Source organism: Branchiostoma belcheri, unplaced genomic scaffold (assembly GCF_001625305.1).
Source record: "Branchiostoma belcheri isolate BF01 breed outbred unplaced genomic scaffold, Haploidv18h27 scaffold5, whole genome shotgun sequence".
NCBI lineage: Eukaryota > Metazoa > Chordata > Leptocardii > Amphioxiformes > Branchiostomatidae > Branchiostoma > Branchiostoma belcheri.
Window position 1 is genome coordinate 2317802 of NW_017804131.1, and position 18351 is coordinate 2336152.

At 43.8% G+C, this 18351-nt stretch overlaps 2 protein-coding genes across 2 annotated transcripts in view; one reads left to right on the top strand and one right to left on the bottom strand.

Moving 5' to 3' along the window:
- The window catches only part of LOC109479983 (serine/threonine-protein kinase mTOR-like), a 113571-nt gene that overhangs the window by 22837 nt on the left and 72383 nt on the right, over positions 1–18351 (bottom strand). The window lies entirely within an intron of this gene.
- Positions 7–10159, top strand: LOC109479981 (angiopoietin-2-like). The gene is made up of 8 exons (XM_019782061.1): positions 7–1027; positions 2072–2201; positions 4643–4790; positions 5387–5513; positions 8131–8237; positions 8397–8561; positions 8831–8972; positions 9233–10159. The coding sequence occupies exons 1-8, from the start codon at positions 220–222 to the stop codon at positions 9499–9501; spliced, it is 1896 nt and encodes a 631-aa protein (XP_019637620.1). The 5' UTR covers positions 7–219; the 3' UTR covers positions 9502–10159.

The following is an 18351-nucleotide window of genomic DNA, read 5'->3' on the forward strand; positions in this document are numbered from 1 at the left end:
GGGGAGGACAAACAGGAAGAGGGGATCGAGGCCTGCTATTGGCAGCGGTCAAGTATATGCAAAGTAACTGCTTCAACCGTGTTTAGGCTGCATACACATGTAGCTTATCTTAAAGGTAAGCAAACATTACAGAGGAATTCATACGAAAGCTTCCATTTGAAGGCAAGAATCGTTTCCATATGCCACCTGCGTCCTTGAGGAAAGTCTAAGAACACAGACATGGCTCAGATTGGCAGGAAGACATCTTACTTCCTCCTACTGGCACTTCTGTGTGCTGAAGTGCTGTCTGTCTTCAGTGACTCCCTGACTGACAGAGACTGGGACTGGTCAGCAGGGACGCCTCACAACCAGGACACAATCAGGTACAAGGTCGCAAACAGTGATGATGTCACGCTTCCCTCGTCCAATGAGAACACTGGGGAAAGTTGGCAGATGGATGATATGTCTAGCCTACTTTACGAGTACCAAGATGATGAGGTAAGAAATGACGATAGCTCTGCTATAGATGAGGTAATAAGAGACTTAAAACATGTTCCAGAGACTCCCAAGCCAGGAAGTGATGCTGTGTTAGAGGATGGGGAGCCAAGAGTACATGCTAATCAGGATGATTCTTCTGCCAAAGTGGTAAACCTGCATCATTTCAGGGAACTAGCCGACGAACCGAGCGGCCACAGGAGCATGGCGATAAAGGAGCAGCAGTGTCGGTGTCCGACACAGGGTCGTGCGCTCCAGGACAACGTGTACGCCGAACATGAACGGCTGCTGAGCGAGATCATCAGAAACAACGAGAACAGACTCAGGAAACTCGTCAGGAAACAGAAGGCGCATAAACGGGAGTACGAGGAAAGGCTGGATCGACTGCTGGAACGGGCCAGAAGGAACGTTCGTCTCCATGGCAATGGCTTGACAGGACGGGATGACAGGAGAGGAGGCAGGCGGAAGAGTCCAGCCCAGGAGAGGGAGGACAATGAGATCAACCTTATCGGACCTGGCACACTGTTTGAAGAAATTATGCTTATGAAGCCAGGTTAGGATTTATGTTCTTTTGGATTTTATCCAGCATCCTAATCTATCTCAATCACAGAGAAACTCTCTTCCATGTGTAACCTACATTCCAATCATTAACTTGATACAGTAACATTATTGGCCAGTCTGTTACCATTTTCACTTTGAACTAGATTGACGTCAGGATCCCATTTCTTCTAAACTCTTTTGACATGTATTTTTATGTCAGCTTGTTGGTAGGGCTTAACTAATGGAAGGAAACATGGTTTTAATCCCACTACATTTATAACAAGTTTGTAAGGCTGGTTATTGCTGACAGAAATTATCACTCATCATTTTCATCAAGACCACATTCTTCTCTGAATGCCTTGGGGGGAAGTCAAGTGTAAAAAAATGCCATAACTTACTTTATTGAAGAAAAATTTGGTCTCAACTCTAATACAGGCCAGCTGCATTTCTCAAATGAAACAGCATATGAAATTCAATCCCTCAGGCATCTATAACCAAATACATTCATGTATATCATCTACTAGTAAACTTCACTCAAAAAGTTCAACTTGATTGTTATTTAATTTGCATGCTGAAAAAGTTCTCAACAAAAACTTAAAACAAACACCAATGCATACTCTTCCTTAATCCTTGTCAACTTAATTCTTTTCTGCATTTATTATCAATTGGCAGCAATGAAAACAAATGGAGATAAAGACGCCTATAACACACAAGATTGGTGGCATCCTCCAATACAGTGTGATAGTCCCATGCATATGTATGCAGTCCATGGCAGACATATTCAGTCTCCCTTGAATTAGGGATTACACTCCAGTGACCCCCTAGGGGAGGAGTCAGGTATGAGCAATGGGAACAGTTGGGCCTGGCCGAGCTGGGGCAGTTGTCCCTATGTACATGATTCTGTGCCATTGTGAAAACTCTCCCTTGACAAATTACCCATTTCCCCAGCTCTGACTTTCCACAAAAAGTTCTCTCCTTCACAACTTCTTGTCCAGATTGAGCACAAGCCTCACAACGATCACCATGCCTGGTCGTAAATTCGTCTTGCACTTTCTAGGCCTGAATATCACCCTGCACCTGCTCATGTTGGAGCTTCAGGCCGAGGAAAACCGTTACCAAGTCTCCAACCAGCAGAAAATGTTGAACATGCACGACGACAAGATCCTACAACTCAGCATCAGGAACAGGTAAGTCTCCTTCATTGTACTGTATACAACGTGGCAAAGTAACGGGGTGCGGGTCTTTTCTCTTTTATACCAACTTTCTTCCACCGTTCCTGGAGTCTCATTGGCTAGAACCACACACCAAGGTGATAATTGGCAACAAGAGTCCTAGTTAAAACAAAAGTTGACCTACAAGTGTCAGTGGGCCAGGTCTTACATGTAGGTACATGTAGCAACTCTATAGGACAGGAAGAGAAAGTTACTGTAGACTGTTCTAACATGATTGTAAGATCACAGTAGTGGTACTGGTAAAGAAGTTATCTTTTGTGAGGAAAAAAGGAAGACACAGTAACTGATATTTTAACACTCAATTTGTCCTTGCTTTTTTTAATGTACCTCTTGCAATACCCAGGTATAAAGTGTATAATGATGTCTTACTCTTAGAAAAAAAAAACCTGGCTGCATTATTTTATAGCTTTTCTTTTATTCTGATTCAAAGCTGACAGGGAAAATGGACAGGAAACCTACAAAAAATGATATAGAAATGTGCAGAAAAATTGGGCTGTATATATTTGTATTGCTTTGCACAAGCCGACAAGGACTTGTCTCTTAAGATAACCGTAACTCTGCTTTCTTCAGGCATCATAAACCATGGAATTTGACCTGTATAGCTGAACTTAACCTGCAGAAGGAAGTTCAAGAGAAATGCTCCCACGTATAAAATGACTTGCAGGCAGTACCACATTCTATGTGAGGGTGCCTGGTTGAAAAGTCAGCAGGGGATCCGGAGTGGGGAGGGTGAGGGACACACCCACTTGTCGCTGAAATCTGACAAACCAGCACAGAAAGTGCAGGTGGTCTGGTTATGTGATGGAAAAATCATAGCCTGGAGTCCAGCTTTAGTTAATAGCTGTAGTCTACTCCCTAAATCTTTAACATTGGAGAAAAGTATGCAGGCCACAGTTAATGTTACATGTATGGGGCTCAAAAAAATATCTCGCCTAATCCCCAACTCTTCTACAACTCCTGTGATGAAGCTCATGTGACCACCAGTGCTAATAATACCCATCTACTTTCCTAACGAATCTGTAGATAACTGCTGTTTATCTTTTGATTGTTTCGGTCTGTTTCTCCGCTCCACCTAAACCACAAAGATAACCTCCTCTCATCACCTGTGAGGAAAGGATTTCTGGATTACGGGGGAAATCTTGGCAGACTCGAAGTGATGACATCCTCTTGCTTACCAACAAATAGGGAGCACCTGTTCACACATCAAAGCAACTTTACTACTTTGTCTTTTTTCAAAACAAAAACCTTTGATTAGAACAGATCGCAGAAACTAGAAAGCCTCTTGATTAGGACATTACATGGCTGTGAGGCACTGTAAAGAATTGAAATCCAGTCACAACCTAGGTCATTACGTATGTAAAGTCATGGCAGTGCTAACAAGGTATCTAATCAAGTTACTGTATGACTGTCTTCACAACATCAAGGACAGTGTTCTAGCCTGCGTTTGTGTTACCGTCACTTGACGGAATTCGAGATGACAAAATTGAGATGGCGGAAAAAATTTCAGGCTGTCTAGAACACTTATTATGTTTTACTTTATCAGACCGTCAGACATAATAAGACTAAGGACAAAGACACGATCCAGAACTTGACCTTGACATACCATTTGGATAGAATCATTTGAGAGATTTACTTAGATGTAGGCATATGACACCATGCAGCTCAAGTTAAACACCAGAACATGAAAGAAAACCCTGTCTGGTTTCTGGACAGACCTCCAGATAATATTTAGTTAGTCATCTGGTCTTTGTTGTTACTGGACCACACTTGACAAAGGTTGGCACATCAATTCTTCTCATGCCATAAAACAACAGAAACATTTGGGCCACAACTGTTGACACACTGCAGGCCATTTGAAGTTGTGTGTTTCAAATGGAAGTATGGCTGATACATTAGAAATTCTTATAGCCGGATCAGGTTTTATTGGCTTTACTTTTGGTAATACTAGTTTGGGTGGCTTGGCCACAGCCACCAGCTACCACAGGAAGACATATGAGTAGGACTGCACTGCCACCTAGCGCATAAATGAAGAATTGCAGCAAAATCTGTACAGCAGGAGATAAGTAGGAGAGGTCACTGGCTGCAATATGTGAAACACTGTGTCACTGTGAATCATAGATGTTGACAAGGCTACTGCTGGTAGTAGCTTTTATTTTAGTTATGACTCATTGAAGGAGTGTTTGTTACTGTATTTACAACTTACTATTAAATTGGTACAAATTACATCTTCCTACCAGCAGACTAACCCACTGCTTTTAATAGTCCTTGCCAACTGTGTGGCCCATGGGCCACAGACCCGGATAAGTACATTATGTATACCACCTATACATCGAAATTTGCGGAAGGATTTAACTATTAAACATTTAAGTACGTCAAGTATCTTCTCTGCTCTTCAGTCAGCAGGGCATCCTGATGAGTAAACAGATCCGAGCCATGAAGATGCTACAGGACAGAGCCAACCAGATGGAGCAGGAGCTACAGAACATGAACAAGATGGTGAAGGGGGCCGACAAACTGGATCAGGAGCTCAATGACTACAAAGTGGTAAATGTCTAAAGTTTACAGTGTCGCTGTTGATTGTAAACTTAGCTGGCTGGTGCTGAAAGACCTTCACAAAGAAACTTTCTAACTTCTTATTAAGTTGGTCACCCAGGCCATGCAAGAATGGATTAGGATTTGTGGACTCGCTTTAAAAATGAGAAAGAGGTACAAAATTAGTGACGAGTCCAGAGTTGGGGCCTCGAATTCTATTGGTACATCTTGTAATTAAGGGGGGCAGCAATGCCTCCTATCAATTATTTTGGAAACTGCATTTATAGTGACAATATGCTAAGTAGGCAAAAGTATGCACCTTATAAGGTTAGCAAAGATAAGGAGGTAAAAGGCAAACCTAGATGCCCAACTGTTTCTCATTAATAAATGGAGACCTACATGTACATGTACTGGCACAGACCAGACTACGACTGCCACCTATCTAGTCATACCTATACTGCATGGTCCTTTACACTTAAACCAACCCCACTCAATCCAGCCTTCCAACAAGCTGAAATTTTCATAGACTTTCTAACTGTTGACCATGCTATTGACTGTTTTTTAATGATATTGAGATGTGCGCTGAAAATTCCTTTGAAAATGCGTAGGTCCTTGGGAAGCTGCAGTTGAAGGTTGAACAGAAGGCCCTGTTTATAAACCACTACACGGGGAAGATCTCACGGCTACAGAACAGGCTGGAGTCCATGACCAGGGATTACTCCATCAGGTATCATGGTAAGTCAAACAACTATCCATCAGTCATTATCAAGGGGTTGAGCAAGGACAAGTACAATGGTGAGTGCAGTGATCTTCCGCTTGTGTGTAGGTCATGTTTTGAGATCTCTTTTTCAAATAAAACCATTGTTTTGTTGACAACATGATTGTAAAGCTTACGCCGAAGACATAAGCAGGAAGAATATGTTTCCCATTTTCTGCTATCTAACAATACAATGTCATGATTGTACTTTGCTATCCTTCTCACTGCTAGGGATGCATCCATGCAACAAATGTTTATTAGTTACTTCAACTGTTAAGATGGAAATTTGCAGACAGAGTGTTGAATGCATGTAGAATGTTGAGTACATGTACTCGTCTGTCAATGTAAGATCTCCTTGACTTGATGGAGTTCACCTGCTTGGCCCTGATGTTTCGGTTCAGCCATCAAAAGTTCCGAGACATCTGGGGAAGTGTATCGCTGACAGCCATACAGACAAATATCTTCTGCTATGTGGGGCTTGGTGTCTGTGAACCACTGGCAACGTGACAACATAAACAGATCATTAGCTCAGGAAAAATGCTGCTTCCCATAACCAAGAATCTCAAGAGGGGTATCACTTGAAGCAGGGGTTGTACAGGAAGGCGTAAAGATGTCCTCACCTTTAACTTCTTAAAGTTCCTGTTTGTGGATTCTAGCACCAAAGGGAAGCTATCTTTAAGTGTGAAACAGGAAGGATCTGTACATGTGTGTCTGGGGTTTAGTGATGTGAAAATAAGAGTGGCATTTGGGGGCAGGTTCATGCATTTCTTTTTCCTTTTCATTCCATCTACTACTTTTCTCTGTTGTTAGCAAACGTTTAAGTAGCACAATTGTGGTAGCAAGTGGGAAACAGTGGCAATGGTCTGGTTATTGGTGTTAAGTTGTGACACCATGGATTTAACTGCCTTTCTCTCTGTGCAACATGTCCCTATACCTTGACTGACAGGGGTCAACAGATTCTCATGGTGCAGAGGAGGAGGGAGGGTGTGGGGGATATCAGGAACTTGATATAATCAAAACAAAACGTTATTTACTGACCCAATTCCCTACACTTCAAACTGTCCGGGTGCTACACAAAGAATGTCCTGATGTTCTGTGGATGAAAAACTCAATGGGCACTAGAAACATGCTTTCTAACATGTTGCAGGGAATGGCTTACATTGTACGTCTTAGAGAGTTATTGACTTAACCACAACGCCACCTATCAGGTCTGCTACAAGTAACAGGATCCACAAAAAACGGCTGCAAGCGCGGATGCGATGACATCGCTCCTGCTAACAAGGAACAGAGCTCTTCCATGCATATACATTTTCAGTTGAAGATTTTAAAGAAAATTCTACCCAAAGATATTGCCGACGTTGCCCCAAATGAAAACAACCTATCACTTATCCAAAAGTATTCGTGTAGAAAAGTCTCTCAGGCAGAGTTCGGGCGGAAATGCTTGGGAAGTCCTTGTTTGCTACTCATGGAGTGACACGTCAATCGGCAGAGCTAACACCACACAGCAGTGTTGAGTATAGAATTACTCCGGTTGCGCTAATGACAACTGACAGTTGGGGTATAGTGGTGACCCTTGGACCTCTGGGTCTGTCCCTGGAGGCCCGCACTGGACATACCATCTCCGCCAGGTTCAAGCTTCCCAATGGTTAGACAGCACTGAGTCCTGTGGGTCACAATCCAGTTCCTCCCGACATGTGGTTTTCTCTATCCTTACAGAAAGACGTTCCTACCTTAATTGACCGTTTCGACACAGTAAATCTACTCCAAGGTCATGCCCTTTCGAGTCCGCCACACATCGTGTTTTCCCGTCCTTCCCATAAAGCTATAGCCTGGCTGGGTGGATGGCACCGAGGCTAATAAAGCTACCGACGACATACACATGTACATGTAGTTCGTTTGCTGTATGTTGATCTCAAAGTCTAATGTAAACATTGGGACCTCAAGATGTAACGAAAGAAAGTAGAGGATTGAATTTATAGGTCATCCTCTTTCGAGAGGCTGACGAAGTTGTGTATGTGCACATGTGATGATGTTTATGATCCCGTATTAAGAAAGGGACCGCGGGTGATTTTTTTTCCCAAACTCCGCATGTCCCTGTCCCAGAGCGACGTACTGGCAAGGAAACAAGTTAATCAAAACGCGCCATGAAAGGTGGAAAAATAAACACGGAGTCGAATGTTGATAATTTGTCACGGTTGAAACATGGCGTTTTTGGACGGCCGAGCTGTGATGAGATAGGAGTAATGATATCAGAGAGTAAACAAAGACACATGGCAGAAGAGAAACACCACCTAGCCCTAGGAATCAACAAAGGTCAAAGAAGTTCGCGAGTGAACATAAAGACGATGGATTTAGATAAAGAACTATCGACACAACAATTTGCACTGTGCACGGGAAAGAAAGGAATCAATCCATGACAGGGTAATCATTTAGAGGGGCTTCGTCAACTGTTTATCAACTTTGTTTTTTATCAACTTTTTTCATCAACGAAACTTCGATACACAAAGCATATCACTCACTGTCTCGTCCGGATAAAAGTCTCATAAACCATTCAAGGTTCGTCAATAACTATGTTTTCTTGCCCCCTTCCCACAGATCGTGTAAAGGACTGTGCATCGCTCTACATGCGGGGGTACACATCATCTCACGTCTACACCATACCTACGTATCAGGACACCTACGTCAAGATTGCGCCAACGCAGGTAAAGGGTTTCATTTGCATCGAATGCATTGTGAGGTGACGGTATATTCACGGTGACGTACAACACGATGTTCACAATTCTCTATGCTCAGTATACATGGGTTGTCCGGTAGACGTTTTGATGACATACGACATTGTTTTATTTCTTTATTGCGTTTAGCTGTACTGTGACATGGATGAAGGAGGAGGCTGGACCGTGATCCAGCGGCGGTTTGACGGGTCTGTCCGCTTTAACCGGACCTGGGACGACTACCAACACGGCTTCGGGACGTGGGAGGGAGAATTCTACCTGGGCAACGACAAAATCCACAAGCTGACAAATATGGTAAGACACACTCTTCAATGGTCTGGTGGAGCGTTTCAGGCATCAGGACAGCTGCGTAGATGTCACGACATTGACTCCAAGGTCGTTGTGGTGCACTATTTATCACAGAAAACTTAGTTTTGTCCTAATAACTAACTTTACAGGCCTGCTATTTTCCCTTTGATTAGAAAAAAATATTGAAATATTGAAAATATTTAACGGCTGCTGCTGGGCAACTATGTAGTTGTAGAACTTTCAAATATATTGACTTTTGCTTACGTTTCCTTTAGAACAAGTACATGGTGCGGTTTGTAGTGACGGACTGGAAAGGAGAGGTCCGCTGGGCAGAGTACGACGAGTTCCGGGTCGAAAATGAAAGCACCAACTACCGGGCTCACGTCGGGAAAGTCTCAAGTGATCATGAACATGGAGGTAGACAACTATTCCTACTCTAAATTAGATATGATTATACACAATGTCTTTATGTGCAAAATGAAATATCATATTGCTAGCATGCTAGATACCGCAAATATGTACGGATGCACCAAACACCGTAGGTTTTACAAATACTGTACAAAACGTGACGATGTTGGTTACAGTATTAATTTTGTATACAAAGAGAAGGAAGCATTACTTTTCTTCTTTTTGAAAAGTATATACAGTACATGCCTGACAAAAATTATATCCTTCAGGACAATTCATCATGGACGGCGCGCAGTTCTCTACCTTTGACAAAGACAACGACTCGTACGAGGACGGCAACTGCGCGAAGGAGATGGCCAGCGCCGGCTGGTTCTCCAACTGCGGCATCTCCTGTAACTGGAACGGGAAGTACTACAAGAACGGGCAGTACCAGATCTCAGGTGCCGCCGACGGGATGTGGTGGTGGAACTGGCACGGTGTGTCGTACTCACTCAAGGCCATCACCGTGAAAATACGCCCGGTGGACTTTGACCACTGACGTAAAAGAGCCATGATGGGATCACCTCTTCAGTATATATACAGTTGACGCCTTTCTAAGTCCCTCAGTGGCGTCAATAGATATTGTTGTTTTTAGAAAGAATTCAGAGAACACTTTCTGAATTTTAAAGGTTTCAGGGAAAAGGCCTCAGCTTGATGATGTAGAAAGATATACGCAAAAAGTGGGCGTGCGACGAAATAACTTTTAGGTTAGTTTAAATAGATGAATTATTATCGATGTCAATTTTACACAAACCACTGTTTGTAAGACAAAACAGTGCCTCATAAATACCTTTGAGATTAATAACCAGAAAATGTACCTTTTTACACATACGTTTGAATCATTACCTCTCTAGATGCCATCTTATATGTACTGTATATTTTATATTTTAAGCTAACGTTAACGGGTATTGTGATAACGAAACTAACAAACGAAGGCGCTGTAGATATCGACGTTTATTATATTCATTTTCATACCACGATCCAAGGACATGTATTTTGCGATTTAGCAGCAGACTGTGTATGACTGTACACCACATATCTCTCTTTCGGCCTAGCTTCGTATACCACATATACTGCATGTGTATAGGGCACGAAAATTGATAGAAGCACATATTTCACAATAAAAGTATTCCTGTTCACCTGCGTATTGTCTTTCGTCGCTGATAGTGCAATGTATAAGCAAAACGTTTGAGGGTCTTCTATGTCGTCCCCAATCTGTCAGGCACCCCGCCCTACTTCCACAGCTCCTTTACTGGTGTTTAGAGACAAGTTAACGGGATTAAGACTAAACATAAAGGTATTTGACGACAGACCACTTAAGCCGACCTTGAGATAATCAGTATGGAGAAGTAGGAATCATACAGGCAAAGGAAAGGGCAAGAACATAATGAAAGGAGTCGGAAGGATCATGAATTATTCAATGTCTCTCAACGAAAAAAGGACAGACCATGCTATGTAACCAATGACTTATTCAGAGTTAATATGCCATTGGTTAATCAGATGTACTTCATTTTGCGGACACTGGCAAGTATGGTACTGGTACCGGACGTCGGGACCAAATGGCAGCATTGTTCTTGCTGGCAACGCTAGGTGCCGCTTGCATTCTATGAGTCAAGTAGCTCTTGGGACATTTCGATTGGCAAGTGACATCTCATTGGCGACAACTGGACTTCACAACCTCATACACACACATACTCATGACGTTGACTTCAGTTATACATGTGAAATAAATACAGATGAGCTATTTTCGCAACGGCATCACCTACAGACTGTACAGTGTCTGGAAGTCCTCTGTTTAGGCAGACATATACGTGTGTGAGTCACATCGCCAAATGTTTCTAACAGTCAGACTATTGAACCTATTAAAATAATTCTGCGTCTTTTGAGAATATCTTCTGTTTACTAAATTCTGTAATTGGCTAGAGCAGGCAGCTGAGTGTGGCCCTGATCGGGACAGTACAGAAAGGCGACACTTCTGACACCGAGCAAATGAGCCGGCGGGACCGCGCGATCCGTATCTCCGACGGGACACGTCAACTGGTGGGCGAGACACCTGTTTCCACTACATCTTCTCGTAAACACGCCGATCTTCTACTCCCGAAAACGGAGAATAGAAGAAGCGCAGAGCGCGTGGTTCACAACTGCCGCGACTGACACATCAAAGTTAACGATTTTCCGTGACAGCTCTAAGTGAGCGACTACATCCTCGTGTTTATTTGATCATGTAAAAAGACCGAAAAGGCAAGCATGGAAAGGGTGAACGTCACAGGTCAGCTCAAACGTTGATAGTTCGTGGTGGCAGTTGATCCTGTCCAGAATCTGGGCTGGTGTCGACAAGGAGAAAGGGCGGTCGTCTCACGGGGGTATTCGACCGTTCACTGGAGCACGCAGGAATGCACAGAGGGTAGCTGGAACTTTCTGGTAGTAGGAAAATGTCCTAGCCACGGGATCGACCTCTGACATCTCTCGTATTTCAATTTCTCAACACAACAGCGTGGTTTTTAATGGTTATCAACAGAAACATCTAGCGAATAATCACAGGACCCCATGACGTGCTGTTTTCTTGATGAAGTTATCATCCAAGCGTTACCCTAGAAAATGATGTTTTCCAATTGGGCGGGTAACTAAATGGTTTGGGCTTGGTCGTGCCGACGAAAGTGTTGATCCCAATAAATCATGTTACCAAGCAGAAGTGGATACGTCCAAAGAATCCTAGCTGCTTCGGAGGTTGGGACGCTGGCAGAGCACGCCACCATGGCCTTACTTAAGTTACTAGCTTGAGAATGACAAATATACAAGTGCAGCCACTTCAGATGAGAGAGACTGGACAAACGTGAACAGGTACAGCGAGACATCTGTCGCGCAGTATACATAGTCCTGACCTTCAATCTGCGACACGAGGTTCATTCCCATTTGGGACTAATACCATAACACTGACCTTGGTCGGTCATCAAAGCTGTCCACTTCAATCTAGACAACCGTCAAGTTTTTCCAAATGCTACTACTACCCAGAATTCCTACTGAAATAAGATTGATACCATGCTGAGGAGGGAGCATGGGGGAACTAGATGAGCAACTTGTTCATCAAATAAAAAGCTGTCATACGACCCTTTGCTACGGTAAATTTCCCGTCTCCTCCGTTCTTTCATTAGGCAGCCCTGGCGCAGCGCCCGCGGTGGTTGGGGATGATAAATATACAGTCTGCAGTGCATCTCGGTGTGCTCAGTCGGACGTGGGTAGCTATCATTATCAAGGTCACATATGTGAACTGTCTGGACCCGTACCCCAGCGGGCCACTCATCCTTCCTGTCTGGAGGTGCTGGGCCCGAGGCCAAAACACTTGAGCACTTCGCGGGGGGCGAGGCTGTAATTAGACAATCCCAGGCAAAGAAGGTCAAGGGGAAGACAGTTGCCAAGTACTTTTTAAAACTCGATAAACTAAAAAGGGGGTTAGAAACGTTTGCTTGTCGCCTGAATCAGCACTTTAGGAAAGGGCTCGGAAGGTCCATCGGGAGAAGGTCGCATGTAGAAGGATCACAAGATGTGGGGAACGGGGGAGTGCGCTCCGGAGGCAAATTCAGGATATCAGGTTCATACCTAAAATATTTGGACGACGATCTGTGAAGTATAGAGATAAAGGGTGCAAGGGGCTTGATCCGGATGTGCCCTGAAGATCTAATCTACAAGCAGATGGGGAGATTCCAAGGTTTCAAAGTCTAGTCTAATCATGACAAGGATTTGATAATATAGACAATATTAAGACGAAGGACAAGCTATCGATTTGACTTCAACATCTGCACCAAATACTAAACTAGCCCGAAGCTATTGTCAGACCTTCTACATGCCCTATATAAATACTGGAGTTCAGTGAGTGTCCTGATAATCGGGGAGCGATTATTTGACAATTGTCTCTACCGGGATAAAAAAACAACTTCGAAATGTTTCTACCTTCTCGAGATGTTAGTATTTTCATGCAGGAAATCGGGTGAGACACAGGAGGAAGACATATTTCTAGGTCGCCACGAGGGGGAACGTGGACCACATCCAAGAGCAACAAATCGGAGATGCATCTCATCATCAGTCGTGATGGCCATGGAACTGACAGGGCCATGGGGGCACACACAGTATGATACACCTTCAAATGTCACCTGTCACGCGTAAATGACCAATATAGGCAACAAAGTATCAACAGACACCAGATCCTATGTCATTAAAAGTACCATAGCCCGAAGGTTAGGTCTGGTTATGGCTTCCTGATCTATCTCTGCCTTTGAAATGTCGCTTTGCTTACCCAGAGCAATGACCGTAACCGTCAAGGGCCCAAAATGCACAGTGCGGAGAGCCATAAAATGCCCTGTTTAAAGTGAAAACGGATGTAAAGAAAGTGTAGGATAGGACTGAATAACAATAATCCTTCACTGAACACTCAGTTCTTCAAGCACATAATAGCTAACTGAATGTTGAATGAAGCATATTATATGCAAAGATCCTCAAGCCTCACCGTCCATATTACGCGTTATAGCAATCTTCTTGGTAAGACAGCAAGTCAACATTGGTCAAGTACGACATTCAAGAACGAATCCTTCTGGAAGGCACAGTGGTTACGGTTTAATCCGATAGACCACGACTGCTGTGAGGCAGATGACGACTAGGATTACACATCCGGCCACCAACCGCTAATGACCAGACGTCAGGACAAACAAATCCTTCATAGGAAAACATACAAGACTTTCCTCTCTAATCTTCGCGTAACACCCCATGCCGCCGCATTGCAAACCCAACTTGACAGGCCAAAAATGTTAATCAGGAAATACCTCCTACAGGTTCAAGGAATTAGGGTTTCACGAATTGCCTGTAGGCTCGGCCTGAAAAAAATCACCGCGAACTCCATTAACGAGGTAAATGTGGCGCGAAATTCGAGATCATCAATTTGATTTACCAATTAATTCATTTTCTTTGTTGATGGCAAGATTGAAGCGGTATCCCTTAACATGAAGGTAGGAAATGGCAGAAACGATAGCAAAAAGAGCTTGTGAAGTATAATACTTGTGATAATTGGGTTACTTCATACGCCCCATATATGAAAGGACGCGAACCACATGGCCAGGGACACGGAGCGGGTGATGACTCAACTGGGCTTTGATGTCTGGCATCTCGCAGATGATAAATTTGATTTCAACAATTTCCATAATGTGCCTGGCATCTACAAAATTGTGACCAAATGCTTCGTAAAACTGACTATTTGACCATAAATAGCTAATTAGAGACACCCTTGCATTACTGTATTTCTATGTCGGTATCCTGACATCATCATCATTGGTGGTATCCTGACAAATACGCGCATTAATCAACAATATTTATGTAGACATTTGAGATATATTATTACGCATATAGATGAATGGAGACGTGTTTTTGTGACGAAGGCATTTGGCATATGCTTATCTGAATCTAGGCTAGTATGTAGTCTCTAAAGCATCATCCATGGGTGGCCCCATGATGACTTTTGGCATGGCTATGTTGACGTTGAAATATGTCACTACACAATTGATGTACATTTTGTCCAATCAACAAAATCCGTTCGAAACGTTGCCTTCGTGAAAATCAGCTATGAACCAGGAAGACTGGATCGTTACAGCAAAAAATAATAATCCACAATGGGTGAGAAGAGGTCACGTCAGCAATTTGACATTTTCTTCTTTTGACCAACAACACCTCCAATGACATCCATCAGAAACGCTTGACCTCCACATCACCCTGAAGGCCGGTGTCAGATGAACTCCGTCCGTGTGTCCGTTCCCGCCTACGCGCAGCTCGCCTCTCTCCGACCAAGACATCCCGGATTTATTTGCTCCTCCATCAATCTTGCACGATCCTGCTCCTCCTTTCCAAACATCGCCCGCATCACTGCTCCTTTTTATCACCAGCACAGACGTCACGAATATGTTAGTATGTAAGACTTCGCCATCAGGTCAAGCTACAGACCGGAGTAGGTGGAGAGTGGTGTCATGGGTCGGTGGGTGTCATCATTCAAAGAAACACGCTGCCCTTATCTTTGAACGATGAAACTAAAAAAAATTCCTCATCTGGAAATGTTTTCTGCCATGAGGTGATCTGCCATGACCTCCAAAGAAATCCATAAAATCACACTATGATCCTTTGATGTGAAATGTATGGAAAACATAAATCAAATCATATTAACTTTAATTCCTCTTAGGAAACTAAATTAATTCCTAATATTTTCCCGACGGCCAGGGGCTTGAGAGTAGATATCGCTTCATCTGATGCCCACGAATACACAAGGGACCTTCACGATAGAACTTCAGGACCTTCGCCGGTCAAGTTATTCCAAAACTGCGGAGACCAAGGCAAAAGTATGCCTTGTGGCTCCGAGAGGAGACTGAAAACTGTGTTATCATCACACTGCCCTGGCCCTCCAGCAGGTTAAATAAACCCGCCCTGTAGGTGAAGATGTCGAACTAGTAAATCTACGAGTTAATCAGAGAGAGTCTTCCGGACTTCGCGTGACTTGACTGCTGCCCTGTTAGTACAAAATCTCCGGCCAGGTTGTATTTTCCCCACCAGGGGCTCTACTGAGTTTTAAGGAGTGCGAAAGACGACGAGACGACTCCCTGTCTTGAGCTTCCCGTCGGGCTGCTACGCCCAGTTGACAAAGGTCAACAAACAAATCTGACCTGCTGCCCAGAGGCTTCAAAAAGACATCTTGACCACATATACGTGGTAGATCAACTGAGGCTGAGACAAACATACAGTCAGCTCATGCACTGCGAAAAATCCATAAATATTAGAACTGAACGCTATAATTAGTATCTGAAGCCGCAAACTGTGACGGCATCGTGAACCCAATTGCATTGTTGTGGACCTTTTACATAAGAGGCCACAAAAACGTAGTTCATAGAAAAGCATGATTCATATACCGTATATAATCCATACCGTATGCGCCAGTTAACTGAATTAAGGTTTTCAAAGTCAAATGGTGAAAAGAAAACAAATTTGATACGACTCATATCTGTGGGTAAAGTGATTTTTGTAACTAAAAGCGCGACATAGGGGATCTGCTATATAGGTTATACAGATAAGAGGCGTGACGAAATACCTGAGCACTCTTTGGCGAAGGTCCGAAAAAGCATAACAAAACGCCGTAGGATTTCGGAATTCCTGTGTCAATTATAGCCCTTGGAGTTGATTCTAAAATTAAGCACAGTTTTCAACAATTGTCCTTCCGCCATGCATATTGTACATCAGTCAATGGGCTGCCCTAGATTTTTCCACAGATTTTCTTTCCTTTCCTTTTTTTCTTTTCAGTCGGTACTGGTTGATAACAGGACACAGAGGACATGACCTCGCCCCGTCTGTGGCGTCCCGCAATTGTAGAAGTTCAAGGGCGCCAATGAATTGCCTTCTAGAGCCACAAGAACAAAGCTTAAGTCTCCTGCTCTGAACGATGCCCATGCCAACAACAAACTTACAAAGGATGTTCAAAGATACTGTAATCATCGTGAAACAGACATCCAACTATAGCACACATTGTTCGTATCATGGCTTAGACGAAGATCGGTTCTAATAGGTGCTAGGCAGGACGATTCTGAAAGATTTGCCGCTCGTACTTTAGTTGAAAGAAGTGTTTCTGGGGCAGGATGCCGCCTGGAAACGTGCACCAGCAGGCGGTGTTCCTCTACCCCGGGTCGTGACCTGTGAGGATGGCGATCTTTCCTGACAGGTGAAATCTTGGAAAAGCACTGCAAATTAATCGAAGTAATCTACTGCTTGATTAAATCATGACCCCGCTAAGCTCTGCGAGACCCTAAAGGTCCTACACCCGGTACTTATCTCTGGCACTGGATGTGGGCCACTTGCCCTCTAAGTCAGCGCAAGACTGTTTCAAAGGCAAAGCCAGCACCATCGGGAAGTAACGCTGTTTTGTCACGCTAGGTGATAAGGATACATGCACCGCTCCTCTAGCGCCTTGTCTAGGCTGTTCATTAGTTTGATACAATTTAGGGGAATTGGAGAAACTATCGCAAGTACAGGCAAGCATGTATACACGTATACAATCGCCGTATACAAGATTGGTAGCAGTCCGCATCTTTGGACCATAAGGTGACATTCCGACAAGAGAAGACCGATGACCAATGAGGGTCCAGGGCTTAATGACATTCGGGATAACCTGTTCTATTGTCGCCATGGTAATAACTACAAACGGGGGATTTTCAGAGAACCTCAGCTACGCCATCCGCAAGAATCATAAGGCATTGCACGGCTTTAAGTTGTCACAGTTTACAATGTTTGTAAGGCCTTCCTCGTGGATGCGGGTCGGTTGACTAGAAAAAACCGTAACGGAATGGTTTCTGGCGTCCCGCGTGGCAACTCCAGATCTCTCCTTGTAAAATCTAAGAGGGGAACAAGATTGATTCCACGCTGGACTTTGTGTTTTTTACCATGACCGGCGTGTCACCAACTCGATAAAAGAAGGGTTGGGACAGAAATGGTAGAAGTATCGGCCCGAATTACCGTAAGAATAAGTCAATCTAAACCCTTCAGTGCCCAGACGTAAGACTGGTAGCCTACCGTGTGTGTCGGAACAGTAAGACAATACTCCATGCTAGGGGTCCACCTCATTAAAATGTATAATAAATGCCGGGAAGTCGGTAACAATGAAGTCCTCGGAACTCGTTTTGACAGACCGTGTTGGCGCAAGATGGGTGACTACTAAATAAGACACCAAAAGTACTGTAAAATTCCTAATTTTCATTAAAACAACTTTTTCTTGTACCAGATCGTTTGGACATTCATAATTTTTCATTGAGTAGCTTTCAGATCGGCTACCCGTAGACCACTGCTTTTTGGGCCTCTTTGAAGAGGCATCAAACAAAACGACTCTCTCGGTCTGTATAGACGCTCCTCGTTGACAAATGGAGCTCTTGTTGACACGGTGGATGACGGTTCCTTGCCGAGAAAAGCCCAGAACACGGCGGAACGACCTACCGCGTCCTGCGGTCCAGCCTACAGATGACTGCGCACTCCATGACGACAGCATGGGGCTCAGCAGAGATGCTGCCATCTGTTCGGGACTCCATCCCGACCTCCATTGTGGTGGTATCAACAGTACATGTTTGGCAAACTTCGTTCCAGGGAGTAGAGACACACACTCGGCTATTCACAAATATCTGCGCGTATCCAAGCTAAAATGGTGGGAACTGTACATAAAGGTGGGCATTATTTTCCGATTAAGACGCACTGGCATCACACCCCTGTGCGGTTTTATGCGATGATGAACTTCAATCCTGACCCCCTTCTGCCATTTTCGTCTTTTCATCCTCATCTAAAAGAC

What these genes read in the sequence shown, in the direction of transcription:
- LOC109479981 (XM_019782061.1), top strand. Translation starts at nt 220, where the DNA reads ATGGCTCAGATTGGCAGGAAGACATCTTACTTCCTCCTACTGGCACTT. An exon ending in CAACTCAGCATCAGGAACAG is followed by an intron (nt 2,202 to 4,642) that starts GTAAGTCTCCTT and finishes TCTGCTCTTCAG; the next exon opens with TCAGCAGGGCATCCTGATGA. An exon ending in AGCTCAATGACTACAAAGTG is followed by an intron (nt 4,791 to 5,386) that starts GTAAATGTCTAA and finishes GAAAATGCGTAG; the next exon opens with GTCCTTGGGAAGCTGCAGTT.